Below are 18,753 nucleotides of genomic sequence, written 5' to 3'. Positions count from 1 at the left end.
ATCTGAGGAATAAGTGAAACTAAATTAAACGAGATCCTTCTGGACCCACATCACACGAGGAGCCGGACAGATCTCCTCAAGGTGTTCCAAAGAGCGGGGCCCCTGACAGACAAGGGCCCCGTCACCCTTGGTCCTGTTAAGCCCGAGCACAAAAAGTCAACAAAGAAATGTTAAAACCAAATCTAAAATATGCCAATCGAGAGAGAAGCTAATGATCCTGAATCTTTACATACAGACGAATGTGCTGCAGTTGAACCTGAAGCCGATTTGTGTCCCTCGCTCAGAGTTCACACCCGACGTGGCGGTCCTGCTCTCGCCATCTCGTGTCAGGACTGCCTCCACGCTGCCGCGCAGATAATCTGTAGCTGCTTGATGATTTCACATTCTCTGAATATTACGTGGGAGTGGATTAAAGTTACAGTACGATTAATTAGCTTCTCCGCTCTCACGAGGCAGCTGAGGCAACACGTTGAGGGTGAAGCCGACGCTGCTCCTCCCGGTGTTTGGTCTGGCGCAGGATGTGTTTGTGTTCCATCCCACCGGTGCACAGTCATTCACAGGAACCCTCGGGGGATTTGGTCAGGATTAGGTGGTAGGATCAGGTTGCAGTGTGACTGTCAACATTGGCCGCTGTCATAATGGATTTACAAACCACCATCTGAGCTCCGGCCACGTGTCACCGCTCACATCTACTTCTGAGGGCTTTTTGCTGGCATTTCAAGGAGAGCGTGTTTTTTATGGTGCAGATGAAAAGCTGCCAACTGCGAATGTGAACTCAGCAAAAGCACCAAGAAGTCAGGGGTCCAGATTGTTTGGCTTCACTTTGTGGGAGCTGTCATGCTGTATTTACTGACTTTACAAGAAGTTCATTATCTCCAGAAGATCACCAGAGGTCACAGGAAATCCCAGTGAATAATAAAAGGTTTAATTCCTCTCCCGGAGCAGCTGTTGTGCTTTCACACAGAGAAACCTGCTCTGAATGGAGAAGTAGAAACCCGGTGAAGAGCAGTGTAATCGTGGTGTGATGTAACAGCAGCAGAACCTGTTTCCCTTCGTGAGGAGACTATTCCAGACGCTCTGCTGATGAAGCTGTTGCCAGGAAGGCATCCATCAGGGCGGCTCCACAGAAAGTCACATAATCAATCTGCTCTCTTGAAGTCTGCTTACTCCTTTGTTGTTTAAGAGAATTAAAGTGGCGTGGTCCAACGTGCACCTGTCCAGGTCCTGGTGATGCTCCTTTGCTGTCTGTCATTTTTCCATCAGGCTTGAGGTTTTGCAGGAGGCGGACTTGGTGTCTGTAGGTCAAACTGGCTCAGCTGCGATGTTTGACCTTCTCACATGGGTCCGACTGTGACTTCCTGAGCCCTGAAACAAACCAGACATGAGAGATGAACCACAGAATCGAACGATCTCTCCTTCGTGGCTGATATTCTGTGAGATGCCGAGTCCTTCTGGCTTTTAGTGAGCTCAGACCTCAGGAGGGAGATTTCCCAGCAGCATGAGATGGACGCTCTGCCACCGCCTCTGGCCTCTCAGAGGTGCAAGATGCTCATGGAATCTTGTGTTATGATGGGTGTATTGATCCGCGGGCGTTTGAACTGTTACTTGGGGGTGTATCCCGTATCACGCACAAAGCACCGGTATCGATCGCTGCACTTTCTGCTCCAGCGCATGCCTCTCGCTGGTGATGGATGGAGGAGGAGTGCGAGGCGGGCGAGGGAGGGGTGAAGAGAGGCAGGTTTGTTCAAATAACAAATGTAAACTGCAGCGCACTGAAAACTGCTGGTTTGTCTTCAGTGAAACAGGACAACTGTTTACATTCAAATCTATTTATGGATGAGTCAGGGAAAAGATGGCTGATAATCCTCATCTAACGACCAGATTCAAAACCCAGGAGTAGATCTCACGCATCGATTCTGTGTTTACAGGCCATAAACTGTAACACGCCTCATTTAGCCAAACTAAACGTCATGTGGCGAGGCGAGGCGAGCGCCGGGCAGCCGTGACGACACGCAGACGAGGATTCTGGGTTATTAGCTGGGGAACGAGATCTGGGTCTGCCGGTGGTTATTTTTAGATCAGTTTGACGGAGGAGGTGCGGGGAGCACAGATGTGTCTGGAAGAACAATTAACATGTGTCAGAGTGTGAATCAGAGGAGAGGAGGAGGAGGAGGAGGAGGTGGGAAGCGGTTACACATTCTCATCACGTCGCTCATCAAATCAGACGAGGAGGAGAATGTTTGAGTGACTGGCACAGGCCTCTGTGTGTAGGAATGAAGTGAGGATCAGATGATTGGGGACGAAGGAGTAAATCTTTCAGTTGTGATTTGCTGAAATGTGCAAGTTTTGGTCCAAATGAAACGAATACATGTCTAGAAGCATTTTTCAGCTCATAGTTTTTGGTTTAAATGTCCAAAACTAAACAGTTTCTGGTTCAATGTTTGATGAAAGATCAGTTTGTGTTATTATTATTGTTGGTTTGAACTGTAGCTGCTGTTTGTCGTGATCGTGGGGGGGGGGGGGTAGTAACCTTGACCATCACTGGTTAAAGCTCACGGACATGAATATAGATAAATAATTGATTTGTTCTGAAAACACACCAGAGAATTTACTGAGAGGTCGAGGGTGTAAGAATAAAATTGTGTTCTGGAGCTTTGCACATGAATGTTTCTGAGAAAGCAGATATATTCCGCCCCCCCCACTCCCCCTTTAATATCCATTTCAGCCCCTCCATCCTTTCATCTCCTCCTCTTCCTCCCCCTGCTCTGCCTCCTCCCCCGAGTCTCTCCCCCACCGCCTCCGCTCGCTCGTATTCCTCCGTCCTGCTCTTTTGTCGCTCGCAGCTCAGGAGGAGAAAAGAAAGTCAATTCGCTCTGCTGAAGCCAGTGGTTTTCTTCCTCCTCCTCCTCCTCCTCCTCCTCCTCCTCTTCTTTATTCCCGACTCTCATCGCTGCAATCAGGACCAACACACCCCTTCTGCTCAGACTTCCCCCCCCCACCTCCTCTTGTTGGGATTGAGGGGAGGGGGTGAACCAACCAGAGAATTGCTCCTCTGAAGGCAGCGTCTACGTCAGAGAGGGACGCTGTTCACATCAGCGGATTCACTCTCAGACACAAAGACACCTGGCTCTGCTTTATTTGCCTCCTCGCTCTTCCTTTCTCTCCGTCTTGCTGCCGGACCGGAGAATAACCCCCCCCCCCCACGCACACAAACAGCAGCCCGATCCTCTTCTTCTGAATTGTGATTTGTCTTTTCCTCACCACCGCCACACCCTGGGCTTTTGGGGGGTTTTCGGGATGTTTTCGTGAGCTACAGGTAATCGCACACATTTGACAGGAAGCGCTTCCTGAAGATGAAGAAAATCTGGTCCAAGAAGAGATTTCAGGTGAGGAAAGAAGATTTGAATTAAATGATACGACGAGGATGATTTTCTGTATATGTGCAGTTTTTCATAGGGACTGGTAGATTGTTATATTTTGGGATGTGACGCCACACCCGTGATAATGTGACATGCAACAGAACGGTGAAGAGTGGTTTTAGGGAACATATTGAAAACAGCCTTGCCTGCAGAAAATGAAAAAGTATGGACAGGTTTGTTTGTCGAGGACAAATCAGGACAACCTCACAAAGAAAGTAAACTCTGGTTGCCAGGTAGGAAGTCGTATTTTATTACAGTAGATCATAAGAAATGTAAATCATCTTCTGAAAGTCTCACTGAACCTCAAAAAAACCTAAATAACAATCTGCTTTTGCATCAAACAGCCCAAACTCCTGCTGCCCTGCCTCCGTGTGGCTGTGCACATTCTGTGTCTCTGAAATATGCATCTGGCGCTGGCACACGGTTTTTAGCTTGATAAGTAATTCATAGAGCAGGTTTCACAAATTGGGAGCATGTGGAAAGTGTGTCAGTGGGCTACGCATGGACACATGAGAATCAGGGCAGCCAGTCACAGGACGTTTCTCCTGCTCTGAGCTCTGCAGCGATATCAAACCCCCGAGATGTTTTCTTCCATTTGTTGGAATCACGCAGCTCGGGCTTGGATTGGTACTCACTGAATTCAGATTCTTTTGAAGTATTTGCCAAATCCAGCCTCTTCAAAGGCGTGTGGCTGGGCTCTGCTGATATTATTGCCCTGAGGCCGAAACAATGGCGATCACGACAATGTGTCGGACGCTTCAGCTGGAGACTGTCAGATACAGATTCCACCAGGCAACAGTTTATCAAATCGCCTGACACACAGACGACAAGGCGGCGGCGAAGGGGGCGAGCGAAGGGGGCGAGCGAAGGGGGCGAGCGAAGGGGGCGAAGGGGAACAAGTGTGAAATGAGTCACTTCGCACTTCGCTGCAAAGCCGTGAGTCACTCAGAGGAGCTCTCCTTGGTGCTGATTGACAGACTGTCCGAGAAGCAGTTTCCTCAACTGCTTCATCAGCAGGGACTTGAAACACGGCCCACAGATATTCTTTAAGACACAAGATAAAACACTGTCTGTGGCCTGTAGCCTTTGGTCAGATTAACCCTGAGCTGGGAGTCATTTCCTAAAGCAAGAAGTCTCATCACCCCGGTGATCAGGTGCTGACGGTCGCAGGAAGTGAAGTTAAAGACTAAAGTCGAACTCTGCCTCACGATTGTCTCGTTCTTATAGTAGAAATAGACTGTTAATAAAGATGGACGACGTGTCAGCTCCCAAAAGTGAAGCCAAAGCGTCTGGACTGCCCCCTGGTGGCTGGCTGCAGTACAGGTCATAATAAGCCGAGACTTCATTTCTGGATCGTGGGAGGAAGTGGAGACACGTCGTCCATCTTTATTTACAGTTAGTTTAAAACTAAACTTCAACTCAAAAGTCAACCTCCCAGCTTCTATGACCCTTTCACCGAGAAGAACCTGAGCGTCCGTGGCTGTATCTGTTTTAATTCATTCTCACGTTTTCCTCCGGCGTATTGAAAGTGAAGGATTGTGGTCCCGGACTCACAGGTTGAATAATAAAGTTCAGGCTCGGCTGTTTAGTGTAGAACAGAACCGTTGGCTGTGTTCGCTGCTGAATAATACATCGCACTTTGTGTCTTGTTTCAGAGAACTGGGCATTCCACACGGACATTTGGCAGATTCACCCATGGTGTGTTGTCAGTATACGCTTCACTCAAATCCTCTTGTGTTCTATTGTTCTCTATTCTGTTCAAGAAACAAGTGAAGTCACTTTATCCTTTTCTTTCCGTCCTTTGTGCTTCGACTGCATGTGCTTCACTTTGATTTATTCCTCTAACGAGACTTTGAATATGAAAGTTGCTTTCAGTGTATTTGTGTTTTTACCGCTTGACTGCTTATAACAAGAGTGGGTTTTATTATTGTACATCCACCCCCACAATGCAATGTATTTCCAATCAGGCAGAAAAGGCCTGAGTGAATAATGTCTGGCCACAGTGGTTTAGAATACGAGTCAATATTTGAGCCACTGAGCTGCACTTGACTCCAAATCATATTTACGTTATAATTCGGGCTGAATATATCTCCTGTAATTACATTGCTGAGTCAATTCCCCTGCGCCTGGTGGATCTACATACCCACACACACACCCCCCCACACACACACACCCCCGCTGTAATGACTTAATGCTGATTGCTCATGTTACACTGGCTTTCTCATCATCAGGCAGACCCTCTGGATTTATCTAATCTGGATCTGACTTGATTTGAGGCGCGATGGCGACACGCAGCCTGTTTTTTTGCGGTTGTCGTCCTCCTCCTTCACGAGCCCTCTAACCCCGTAAAACACGTCCGCGTCGGCCGCCCGGCGGTTCGGCTGCTGCTGGTATTTAGACTCTAATGGGTACGAAGAGGATCGGTCGTGTGGGTGAGAGAGATGGTGGTTTCCATAGTAACGGTGCTCTCCCGTCTGCCCTCTCTTGCTGCCACTACGGAAGCGAAGTTTTCCGCTCCTGCCGAAAGCAAAGCTATGGTAAACCTGCCTGTCTTCATTCCTCCTCTGCCTCTGTCCTCCATCTGTCCCTCTCTCCTCATCCGTGGCTCCCCTGACTCTCTCTGTTCACCCCGGTGATGTCATGTGAGACGTGGTTTATGATCAGCATGTGTGTCGTTCATTTTTTTATCTTGTTTTATTGTTCTCAAAATCAGAGCGTCTCCCTTTCTGTTTCATTAAACGTCATCCCTCTTTGGGGGTTTTTAACTTTTATTTTATATAAATAAACAACGCAGAAAAAGATGCATTTAGTTTATATTTTAGTTGAATTCAAGTTCTATATTCTGGTTCTATTTGTTCTCTTTTTAACTATAGTTATATATAATGAAGTTTACTGTAAAATATCAAACCTCATTGGCTCCCAAAAATCCATATAGTTCATTTGAATCTTCTAAATATTCAGTGAGCTTGTATCTTAAATCATTTTATTGATTATATCAAGGTAAAATATAAACTCCCCTCCATTTATTAGCCATGTTTTTCCATACGCCACAGCTGGCTCCATGTCACGCTCGAGCCTCAACCCATCTGTTTCCCTCCGGGGCTTCTCCTCAGCTCTTTCCAAGGACCCATCACGCTGTGTGCCGCTAAGCAAATGTGAAATGTCATTTTCAGCGAGCCTCAGTTGATTTAGATGTTGTTTCCATCCTCCTCCTCCACCGCCTCAATTTCCTTGCCCTGAATTTCCACCTCGCATCTTCACCCGTCTTCATTTCTGCCTCGTCTTTATTTCAGACTCTGAGGCCACAGAGGACGAGACCACGGAGCCTCAGATGGAAACCAAAGAAGGGCCCGGGAGGCACCAGGACAAGGCTGGCCGGAGAGGCCCCTCAGGTACTTCCTCCACATCCCTCTCGTTTTCACAGCCTCAGCACTTCGGAGGTTATTGCTCCTCACAAATGTCACTTCAGCGTTTTTCCGTTTCGCATTCATATATTTTCATAGCTGTAAAAACCTGCAGTAGGTGACGTAGTGAAAAGCACATGACTGGTTGCTCATAAACCATTAATGAGGCGAGTGTTGGTTTTACTGCCAGAAACACACACACACACACACACACACACACACACACACACACACACAAAATTATGATTGAGTGCGGATTGATAGATTTATCGTGGGCGGGTTATCGGTGGAAGGTTTGGATGAAACCCGATGTGTCAGAAGACATTAATCCCACATGGTGTGATGATGCAACATGGTGACACACTGCCCTAGTTTCCAGCAGGAAACCTGTCTCAGGTCTGGATGCGCGTGTGTGCGTGTGCGTGTGCGTGTGTGTGTGTGTGTGTGCGTGTGCGTGTGTGTGTGTGTGTGTGTGTGTGTCCACAGGGAGTCTACAGCCCAGAAAACTGAAACTGCGATGATACCAGCTCATGACACCAATTATTTTATATATTCTTTACCAATTTAATTTAACGAGGATATAAAAGTTGATGAATTGATCCACAAAACAATAAAGTCAGCAGTTTCTCCACCTCATCATAAACCTGACAACTTATCGATTATCACAGAAAATGACCGACGCACTCATCAATAATTAAATAACTCTGTGGTATTTAAATCTCCGTTTCAGAGTTTCGGCGTCACAGAGGCTGCTCGCCCTCTCCAGGCAACAGGGTGTCTGAATATAGAAATACTGACACCCTTCTCCTCTAGCACAGACAAGTGTTGGACTCTCCCCTCGCTCGTACACAGTGTTCGCTCGGGTCTGTCGGCTGAATTCACCCTCACCACGTCCCCCTGCAGAAACTAAATAATCAAAGCAGGAAATCACATGAGGCTAGAAACGTTTAAATCTTCGACCTGCAGCTCCTCCGTTAGATTTCCCATCTCACTCTTGTTGTGCTTTCTTCTGTCTCCATGAGAAACAGATATAGTTGTTTTATGATCATGTTGCTGAGTCAGTATCGCTGAGTCTGTCGTTTTACACCGTCCACTCCATCGCCGTCTCGAGGTTTCCGTCGTTAAAGCAAGATGCTGACTGCTCCGTCTTTTTTCGCTGCCAAAGCATTCCTGTCTCTGTTGCTCATCTCTAAAATGCCAATCATTGCCTGATTTGCGATGGGGGGGTCTCGTTAAGTGGTGCACGCTCCACGTCAGCCTTACACTGTCTCTTTCATTTCCTGTTGTAAAACAATCAATACACTCTTTATCCATCTCACCCTTTTGCTTTTTAACAAAGGAGTGATTTTCTACCAACTCAGGGTTCCTGCATCTTCCCTGTGTCAGCACATGATTAATAAAGTCTTTAAAAGAAAATATAAACCTTATTTAACCTTAATTATTATTTCTGAAAGAATAAAAGCCTAGAAACTAAAGAGTGTGATATTCACACTTTCAATTTCATGATCCTAATTAAGAGAAATGAAAAGTCTGATAATCTTTACAAGATTAAAAGTTTAATTTGATCTTCTCCAGCCGACGATTGTGAAAGAAATGTCTCTGTGTTTTACATAATGGCAGCAAATCCTCAGAATGTGACCAGAAGCAACAGTGAGAGGAAGGATTCACTGACAGAGACGTTTCTTTTCTTCGGAGGATTTCATGGGATTTCATGACAGTTCTAAAAACCTGATGGTTTGAATCCAAAGCAGTTGACAGGAGTGTTTACCCCCCCTCTCTCTCCAGGTGAGGGAGGACGGCTGACGGACTACAACCCAGATGCTCCGGATCGCAGGGCCACCCTCCCCGGCACGTACGACCCCGTGGTGGAGCGAGAGCTCCGTACTCTGGGCTCCCGCCCTCCGGGGCCCCACTTGGACCCCACAAACCCAGCCAGGCAAGCTCTCGGCGGGGGGCCCACCGAGGGGGCCCCCCCTGTCCGGCACCTGGGTGTGGAGCCGCTGATCCGGGCGTCTCACGCTAACCTGGCCCGGCCTGTTCAGGGGTCAGAGGAAAGTGTTTCTGTAGGCAGCGACTACTATGGGAGCATGTTCAGCCTCTACAGAGGGAGAACGTTTTCTATGCCCTTATAGCACAAGGCTGCGTTTTCTTTTAGGAGTCCATCAAACTAAATGACTGCCCCCAAATTTCAAAGAAAACCAGACATTATGTCCCCAACTTGCAAAAATCGGATCCCACATGTGAGACATTACAGAGTTTATTCATTTTTTATGACTTGATTTGATTTATTTAAACATGTTGTTGCCTCCCATCTTTGTTTTGATGTCACACTTTCCTTTGACTCCGTGTGGTTTGATCTCTAACGAGGATCCTTCACACTCTGCAGATGTGTTACTCAGCACTTCTTCTTCTGGAAACTGGGACGACTCTATTTTTTACCCACTGCATGTTTTTCTGCAGCAGCAGCTCACGTTTGGATTAACACGGAATCTTTATGGGTTTGCTGTGGCATGCACGGGTTGCTGGTTTGGATCCAAGCTAATATTAGCATGAATGTTCTCACTCAACCTAACGATCATGTGATTTGCAGGCATGATGTTTTTGGATTCACAGCAGGGGGCGGTTCATGTTGTACAGTTTTTAGTATTTTAGAGTTTGTTCCACTTCACCACAGTCGGATTAAGATCTGAAGAAATCTTATTTTATCTTTTATTCATTTCTCTGCTATTTTATTTGACACTGTCTCTGAAAATGAGGCACAGATGAGCACAGACAATACACAAGGAAAGAAAACACGACAAACTGACACAAAATGGACGCTCGTCTGCTCTTTATTACACCTCCGACCCCACGGGAACTGCAGCAGAGCTCTAACGTCATGCCTACATTTCCCTTTAACCCTCAACCCTCTAGGAGTCAAACTGCCGACGAATCGCAGGGGCTTTCCTCCTGTGTCCCCCTGTCCTCTCCCCAGCCACCCCCCACCACGCACAAACACAGCAGCAGAACCCCAAACCAAGACCTGGATCAAGCCAAGCCCTCAGATCAGAGTGTCAACAGCGTGGTCATGACGCCCAAACTGGCCCGTGCAGGACCCAAGATCTTTGACAAGGTCCAAGCGTTCGAGGAGCGAAGGGCCAGCGTGGACGGGCCCGGAGGAGCAGGACGGTCGGCTCCCTGCGACTCAGACGGCGGTGGAAAGAAGACGGGAGGCCCCGGCAAAGAGGAGGGCCGGGTCCTCCAGAGGCGAGAAGCTTTCAAGCAACGGGCTTCTTCCTTAGAGGACAAGACGAGCTACTCCCAGAGGGTCCAGAGCTACCAGAGCAAGTTCGCAGAGGAGCTCCAGAGGATCAAGAAGCTCGTGGGAAAGCCGAGCTTGAAGAAGGCTTACTCCACGGAGCAGCTGTCCCAGAAGGAGAGTCGGCCTGTGGGGAAGCTGGAGCCCATTCCTCCCCAAGTGGTTAAGAAGTTGGAGGCCAGGGAGCGAGCCCTGGAGCAGGAGGACGTTGGAGCGACTCGTCCCCGGGTCCAAGGCAACGGCCTGAGGAGGCTTAGTAACGACCCTGTAAAGGAGAGGATGACACAGCCAGATTCTCGGGGGAAACCAGCGGACGGCTCATCACGAGGAAACGCAGGGAAAATCTCTGTTACCATGGAGACAGCACCAGTTCACCAGTTACCAGGGCAACCATTGCCAACAGCCACAAGGACGAGTCTCACCAGGTGCGCAGATGATCTTTGATCAAGAATTTGTGTGATTTTTTAAAATTTTGACAAATCTGCTTCTTGTGTATTTCCTTTGGGAGATAAATATATTTCGCTCAAAAGATTCAAAGCGAAACAAAGAAAAGATTTTTAAATATTGTATTTATTGGATTACTTGTTGTCAGTATTACATAACAGGTTTCTTGTCTTTCACACAGAGAAAAAGTACAACGCGCTCCAGCAGCTGACAAAGACACACAACCGTCCTCCTCCAGAGACCTGGGGACGGATTCAAAGATGAGCCACAAAGCAGGCCGCAGGTCTCCCAGCCCCATGGGGAACACGGCCCCCCTCGCCGCTGTGAGGGAACCAGGGTCCCAGTATCCACCCAAGCCCCCCCGCCTCACCCCGTCACCCACTCCGTCCGTCAGCCCCCTCGTAAAGCGGAGGAAGGCGGAGGTGGGGCGGGCGTCGCCTGCGTTGAAAATGAACATCCCCACGATCCTGGTGGAGGATGAACCCATGGAGGCCGAGTGCGCCGCCGACAGCGTGAGGAGGAAAGAGAGGAGGGTCCGCAAGAGCAAGAGAGGGCGCTCTGCTCAACCCCGGGCTCCAGAGGAAGGTATGAAGAAGAACCCATAGTTTAAATGTATATTTTAATGGGTATAGAGACTGACAGGCTGGTTTTAGAATGGTGGCTGTTTCTTGTACGACCCAACTCCTGTTCATTTGAACTCTTGAAGAAAGTTAAACTCAGTCTTGCTGCAGGTTCAGGACTCAGTGATAGAACTAAAGACAGAAACCAGCCTGGGATTCACTTTGGGGCTCGACCCATTCACAACACTTCACCTGTTGTTTCCAGGGGCCTCATCCGATGACTCGTACCTGTCGGCTGATGAGGAGCCGGCTGAGGCCCCGAGGTTTGAGAGGCCCCTCGGAGCCGCCACAGGGGCCCGGGGGTCAGAGGTCACACTGAGATGTGTCATCACTGGAAACCCTCCACCCACAGGTACGACAGAGACTGTGTGTTTTATCTCTTTGTTTTCAATTTCAGAAATTAAAATCGTGCAATAGAAATCTGCTAAATACAAATATAGGTCATATTTAAAATGTAACCCTCTGAAAATTGACCTCCCCGAACTGGCTGTGGAAGATTGTTGTTTGCACGATCTTGTTAAAATAGATATAAAATATAGTTTGAACAACACTGGAGGAACATTTCTACAGCAGAGAACAGGATTAAAACTGGTTCAGTGACTCAGCTGAAAACAGGGATTTGGATTAAAGTTTTTGTGTGGGGATAAAAAATTCCGCTTCACAATTTGTTTAGATCCTTTGGAGAAATGTGAAACCCTCAAACAAAGAGGCGTCTTCCTGACACATCTCTGAAAGCTGGACTGTTCTATATCTGTTCTTTCAGTGGGAGGGTTGTATCGGCTCTTTCTCCTCCTGTGTGAATATGTGTTTGTTTCCCTCAGTGACATGGAGGAAGGAGAATGTGGAGATACGGAGCGATGCCTCCCATGTGGTGAAGGCTGCGGGTGAGGAGCACCGGCTGCTGATAAAGCAGATGAGGCCGAACAACGCCGGGTCGTACTGCGTCACAGCTGTCAGCGCGGCGGGCAGCGCCTCCTGCAGCGCCCCGCTCTCCATCCAGTCAGGTGAGAGCACGCCGGCGAGGGAGATACTGAGAGATGAAGTTAGACGAAGATGTTGCTCCTCTTGAAATACATGAACATATTGACTCAGCTCGCTCTAATCCGCTGCCAGCCCTCCTCCGCTCTGACACGCTGGCTTAATGGCTGCAAAGGCCCGCTAGAGCTCAGCATCCCAACCGGGGCTCTTTGCAGCGATAGTTGCCATGGCAACCCATTAATTCTTTAAAGCACCCCCCCATCTCGGTGCGGATTCAAATCACAGAGCTGCCCCGTCACACAAAAGGTCCCTGGAGCCTTCAAGGCAGCCGTGGCATTCGGAATGAGAAGTAAACAAAATAACTGCTCCAATTTGGAAAAGGCTTCTGTTATGTGTTGTTTATATTGTACCCTGTGTGTGTGTGTGTGGTGTGTGTGTGTGTGTGTGTGTGTGTGTGTGTCTGTGTGTGTGAGACAGGCTTGCACCGCTCCCAGGGTTTTGTATCAGCTCATGTAAATGAAACCTGCTTGTCCCGAGTTTTGTCAACAAAGTGAGCATTCGCTCTCGCAGCGTCTTGCAGGCAGAGCCGGGCCTGCGTTGCCATATTAGGCCTGTAGAGTCTAAGGAGTATTTTTAGCCGCCCTCTTGTTCTTTCGGGTAATTGCAGTCTGCTTTGTGTCGCTGGTTGAGATTACTGCCGGAGTTTTCTTTTTTTATCTCTCAGTAGATTTCACGCTGCTGGGCTTGGAGCTGGAGTTGTCAGAATGTGGAGGGAGATTATGGGAGTGAGCTCGACAAGGGGAACAAAATGAAGTCTGTGTTGTTATGAAACAAATATATATTCCATCTGCCTCTGTGCAGTATGAAAACCACTGACACCTGAAAGAATCTATAAGATATCTAACGTGAGGATGTTGTTGGAGAACACGACAGTGACAGGAAGCAGAGGAGAGGATAGAGGATGAGGCTGAAAGGGAAGGTTTAGTTGTGTAAGAGTTGGCAGCTTGACGTAAATAGTCTGTGGAGTTATCCCTGGTGCACAGGCGCTGCTCAGAGATGTGACGATAGGTAGGTTATTGCATTTCTTACTTATAATACACAGCGTTATGACATTTCAAACTGAATGCACCTTGTTGATTTAGTTTAAAAAGCCGCTGTCGTCTTCTCCTATCTGCTCCTGCCAGATGTGTGAGTGTGAGGCAGGCGGCAGGGGGACTGCGTCCTAACTTCTCCTCCCAGCTGTGAATTCAATCTCACTTTCGCTGGCGTCCAGACAGAGTGTCTGCTCTGCAGCTCCATGGGAATAAGCAAGTGATTGTGTCAGGGATTAAGGGATTAATTCATTATCTGTGCAGTTTGGGTCACTGCAGAGCGCCCCCCTGTGGTCCGTGTTGATGTGAGTGTGAAGATGCGTGGACACGGCCCACTTATCCTCTAACTCGCCGCTCGGTGCTGCCAGGCGCTCGTCTCCAGAGCGACGGTAAACACCAGAGCTCTGACAGACGCTCCAGACGTTTAGCCAGCGTTCGCCCTGCGTCAAAGACATTTGCACTTAATTACTCAAATTAAAAAGTGTGGATCTTACCTTTCCATGAACCCAAGGAGAAGTTAATTAGATGGAGCAGCAGTGCACTTGAAATTCCATCAAACTTAACGTCCAGCATCACTCGTCTGTCTCCTCCAGAGACGTCCCACACGCAGGGGGAACAAGCAGCCGTGTCCCTGGAAGTCAGGAGTCCGATCCAGTCCGACGAAGAGTATCTGAGCCCCCAGGAGGAGGCGATGGAGGTCGGGGACTCGAACACACTCAGTAAGAGTCTCTGCTTCAAGGAGCGTCCTTCGTTTCAGGTACGAGTGTCTCAGAGGCAAAACCTACGTCTGGAAATTCTGTCCATGAAAGTCACCACGGGAACTGAGACTTTCTAGGTAATTCCAGGAAGTTGATTTGTTTTTAAAGGTGGCCCCGTGTGACCAGGGGGCAACTGAAGGTCAAGACGTCATCATCTCAGCGAAGGTCAGAGGGCAGCCTCGACCCATGGTTTACTGGTATGACTCCTTCTCTCACAGATTGATTTCAACATGATGTCTCAGGAGACAACTGAAGCTCTGTCTCTGTCTCTCACACACACACACACCCTCCATTAAATTGACAGCCGCTTTGTATTGACCCAGGTTGAAGGACAAAGTTGCAGTAAAGACGGGGGGACGCTTCGCAGTGCGAGAGACAGACGACGGCATCAGGGAAATGAGAATCAGCTCAGCCCTGAGGTCGGATTCGGGGCTTTACGTCTGCAAGATCATCAACGAATACGGGAGCAGGCAGGCGGAGTGCAGAGTGGAGGTGGCAGGTGCGTGACGACCGTGTGGTTTAATCCTGACGTCGCAAATATGTTGCTTTAGTTTCTTTATCTGTGTTTTGATCAGCAGCTGCAGCACAGGCATCGCTGGGAATCACCCGGGGGGTTAAAGACGTGGCGGCGAGGGCGGGGGAGTCGGCCAAGTTCGAGTGTCACGTCACCGGGCCTCTGGATGTGGAGGTGGACTGGCTGTCCAATGGGAAGCTGATCCAGCCGGCACTGCTCAACTGTAAGATGCACTTTGATGGAAAGAGGTGCGTCGGGAGCAGGAAATGAAAAAGTCGAGACACTTTCTTAAAGATTGTCAGTCAGTGTTTCATTGTTGGACATTTTTAACGGTTGTTTTTCCTTCAGGTGTCGTCTGCTGCTGAATTCAGTGCACGAGGACGACAGTGGGACGTACACCTGCAAGCTGAGCACCGCCAAAGGTAAACGCTGGGATCCCTGTCCTTTCTGAGAAGACGGAGAATTTAACTGTGGTATTTCAAATGTTTACAGAGGAGTTGACCTCAAGCGCGACCCTGAAGGTGACTCCATCCAAGGAGCCTCTGTTCACCCGGAAGCTGGACATCCTGGAGGTCATTGAAGGTCGTACAGCCCGGTTCGACTGTAAGGTGAGCGGGTCGCCTGCTCCACGGGTCACATGGACGCACTTCGGTAAGAACCTCGCTCGTCTGTCTGATATTTGCGGCGTGCGGTTTTCTACATACACGTAACTAACAGCTGCAATTTACTCGACTGTCTTTCAGAGACGCGAGTGGAGGAGAGCGACAATGTGCGCATCCTTCAAGAGAGCGGTCGCCACTCGCTCGTCATCACGCACGTCAGCGGCGACACGGAAGGCTTCTACACAGCGGTCGCTCAAAATGTCCACGGGAAGGCGGAGAGCACGGCTGAGCTCTACATGCAGGAACCTCGAGCTGCCATCTCCTCTCACATGTAAGAGATGTTCTTACGAGCCGCCGCGTCATTTCAAAGTTAGTCAGTCTGTTTACGTCCCTGCGTCTTCCCTCCAGGGCCAAGCTGGAGAAGATGCCGTCCATCCCCGAGGAGCCCGAAGGGGCGGAGAGCGAGGTGGAGAAGAGGACGATGCCCGACTTTGTCAAACCTCTGGCTGACGTGGAGATGGTGGAAGGAAAGGAGGTGGTGCTGAGGTGCACGGTGGCGGGCCTGCCCTACCCCACCATCGCCTGGTACCACAACAGCAAACGCATCGAGAGCAGCGAGGAGCGCAAAATGACCCAGTGTAAGTAAATAAGAAACACAGATCAGCTGTTTACTGGGGGTGGAGATCGGAAATAAGAAATGTGGGCGTCTGTTCTTCAGACAGGGATGTCCACAATCTGCTCATTCGGAGCGCTTGTCACGCTCATGGCGGCGTCTACAAGGCCGTCGTCTCCAACCGACTGGGCAAAGCAGCCTGCTACGCACATCTGTACATCACAGGTCAGCACGGACACTTCATGTTTCACTCTGCTGTTACTCACATGAAATATAGTATAACATATTCATTTATTCATCTATTGTAACACAGATATCGTCCCTGATCCTCCTGACGGTCCTCCAGTGATAGAGGCCATCACAGGGAAAAATATAAGCCTGAGCTGGAGGAGACCAAAGAGGCTCGACTCTTCGTTTGGTGAGTTCACACAAAAACAAAACAGAATCCACCTCATCTTCATCTTCATCACTGTGTCGTGTGATCATCCAGGCTGAGTCACTAAACAGCGCATGTGTGTGCAGATACCAGCTCTCTGCTGTACGTGGTGCAGCAGCAGCCTCTGGGCTCGATCCAGTGGTCCGTCGTGGCCTCGAACCTGCGGGACACCAGCTACACCGTCACCTCCCTGTCCAAGGGGGTGCGCTACGCGTTCAGAGTTGTGACGTCCACCGGCAAGACGCTGAGCAAACCGTCAGCTTCCACCGACCTGGTCCAGCTGCTGGACAGAGGTACTGCATTCAGTGTCCTCCAAGGAAATAATCTGAGTGCACACATTTGAACTGTTCTAATCTGTGTAGGACCTTATCTGAGGAAAGCACCGGTCATTCTGGACAAACCAGACGTTGTGTACGTGGTGGAGCACCAACCTGCGAGCATCACCCTCACGCTGAACCATGTGCATGCAGCTGTCACCTGGAAGAGGTCAGTTCTCTGCATATACAAGAGAAATAAGAGAGAATATGAATCCAAGCTGTGTGTATAAACGGTTCAGGTCCTGATTGATGGTCTGTAGCTGTGAGTGGTTCTGCCCCTGTGTTCCTCAGGAGGGGGGTGGTGCTGGTCAACAGGCCGGGGATGTACGAGATGAGCATGCCGGACGACGACCAGCACGCCCTGAAGCTGCAGCGGGTCAGGAGCACGGACCTGGGCCAGCTGGTGGTCACGGCCAGCAACCAGTTTGGCAGTGACCTCTGCACGCTTCAGCTGGCTATGGCGGGTCAGTTGAGCTCAGGCACAGAAACCTGTGATAAATTTAGCATTTTAGAAAGAATCCAAAGTTCACGCTGCTTATTCCTGGCAGCTGTAAATCCAACACGGGAGAGCGGCCGGTAATTTAAGTTGAGCCGTGGATATTTAGTTTTGCTGCCTCCTGAGTTTTGGAGAGTTTTGAATTTGAAAACATCTGCATCGTCACGTAGCTCCTACGTTAGTCAGTTATATAAACTATGAATTCAGTCTTATTTCAATCTAAAACTTGAATGTTTAATTCCCTATTTTTCATCTGTAGTGCCTCCTAAGTTTGAAACCATCATGGAGGACGTGGACGTGCATGTTGGGGAGATGTCTCGCTTGGCTGTCACGGTCGAAGGGAAACCAGACCCAGATATTCTGTGGTATAAGGTAGAGGTTCTATCTTTTATATTAAAAACAAACTGTGATTCCTTTGCATTCATTTGACTGTGTGAAAATGTGAAATAGTTTTATTTGTTAAATCTAAAGCCGTTTAATGATCTTTTGTTCTGTTGCAGGATGACGTGCGTCTCTCTGAGAGCAGCCACTTCACATTTGTGTACGACGACCCAGAATATTCCCTGGTAGTTCTCAACGCCCGCCCCGAGCACTCGGGCGTGTACACGTGCACGGCCAAGAACCTGGCGGCCTCCAACTCCTGCAAGGCTGAAGTCACAGTTCACACAGGTCTGACAGCAACACACACTGAAGTACACAATAATACACAATACGAGAAAAGTTCATATGACAAATATATAAATATATATTCAGAAACCAGTGTTTTCCTCCACGTGCTGATGAGTCTCACCTTTAGGTTTCCATCGCATCAAACTGCTGATGCAGCACAGTCACATAAACCAGTAGCTGCACCATATGGGCGGGACCACAAGGGGTTGTTAGGCTACAATATGAAACCATCTGTCACTGTGCTGGCACACGTGCACGGCCAAACACACACACACACACCCAGTAAACATGCTGATGTCGCTGCTCCCTGCAGAGCGAAAAGAAGCTGCAGAACCAATGGAGGACGAGGGAACCATTCTGAGGAAGATGAGGCGTTTGACTGATTACTATGATATCCACAAAGAGATAGGGAGGTGAGTGTGTGTGTGTGTGTGTGTGTGTGTGTGTGTGTGTGTAACGGCACGTCTGAGTTGTTGTGCGTCCACACACAGCGAGGACGTCGAGTGTTTGAGAGCCGAGGCTTGTGGGGGGGGGGAGTCGCACCTGCTCAACAGCAGCAATGACAGATGAGTCACCAGCCGGAGCAAAGTGAATACATGCGACGACAGATGATTTGTTCCGGTCGGACTCGGAGGAGACAGGAAGTCCCTGTGAGAGAATCTGTTGGAGCTGGTTGTTAAACACGGCAGCAGACTCAGACGTTTCATCCGTCACGTGTTAGAAACCTCATCAACACCAGGAGGCTGCAGGAGAAGCTCCAGAAAACGTCCTGACATGAGCAGTCGATCACCATAATGTTTTGTGACGTCTTTGTTGTCGGACTGTTTAATAGAAGAATTAATGTCATTCCTGTTTAGGGGCGTCTTCTCCTACGTGAAGAGAGTGACTCAGAAGAAGGGAAAGGCCGAGTTGGCGGCCAAGTTCATCTCGGCACGAGGGAAGAGGAAGGCGTCGGCCCTCCGAGAGATGGATCTTCTGTCGGAGCTGGACAACGAGAGGATCCTTTATTTCCACGACGCCTTCGAGAAGAAGGACGTGGTGGTGCTCATCACGGAGCTGTATCCCTTTGTATTTCATTGTGTTGTTCTTTGAAT

At 49.0% G+C, this 18,753-nt stretch overlaps 1 protein-coding gene across 1 annotated transcript in view; it reads left to right on the top strand.

Moving 5' to 3' along the window:
* The window catches only part of LOC118103325 (striated muscle preferentially expressed protein kinase), a 32,092-nt gene that overhangs the window by 4,600 nt on the left and 8,739 nt on the right, over positions 1 to 18,753 (top strand). Inside the window, 23 exon segments of the mRNA XM_035150134.2 lie at positions 6,713 to 6,811; positions 8,609 to 8,759; positions 9,737 to 10,546; positions 10,747 to 11,150; positions 11,391 to 11,537; positions 12,007 to 12,189; positions 13,848 to 14,011; positions 14,121 to 14,209; positions 14,336 to 14,511; positions 14,588 to 14,774; positions 14,875 to 14,948; positions 15,019 to 15,177; positions 15,270 to 15,459; positions 15,537 to 15,766; positions 15,847 to 15,966; positions 16,055 to 16,159; positions 16,264 to 16,470; positions 16,540 to 16,663; positions 16,786 to 16,958; positions 17,250 to 17,362; positions 17,491 to 17,659; positions 17,973 to 18,072; positions 18,517 to 18,717. Coding sequence (XP_035006025.2) covers positions 6,713 to 6,811; positions 8,609 to 8,759; positions 9,737 to 10,546; positions 10,747 to 11,150; positions 11,391 to 11,537; positions 12,007 to 12,189; positions 13,848 to 14,011; positions 14,121 to 14,209; positions 14,336 to 14,511; positions 14,588 to 14,774; positions 14,875 to 14,948; positions 15,019 to 15,177; positions 15,270 to 15,459; positions 15,537 to 15,766; positions 15,847 to 15,966; positions 16,055 to 16,159; positions 16,264 to 16,470; positions 16,540 to 16,663; positions 16,786 to 16,958; positions 17,250 to 17,362; positions 17,491 to 17,659; positions 17,973 to 18,072; positions 18,517 to 18,717 — 4,375 coding nt within the window.

Source organism: Hippoglossus stenolepis, chromosome 24 (genome assembly GCF_022539355.2).
Source record: "Hippoglossus stenolepis isolate QCI-W04-F060 chromosome 24, HSTE1.2, whole genome shotgun sequence".
Classification (NCBI taxonomy): domain Eukaryota; kingdom Metazoa; phylum Chordata; class Actinopteri; order Pleuronectiformes; family Pleuronectidae; genus Hippoglossus; species Hippoglossus stenolepis.
Note: the sequence above shows the minus strand (reverse complement) of the source record. Positions and strands in the feature narration are given on the sequence as shown.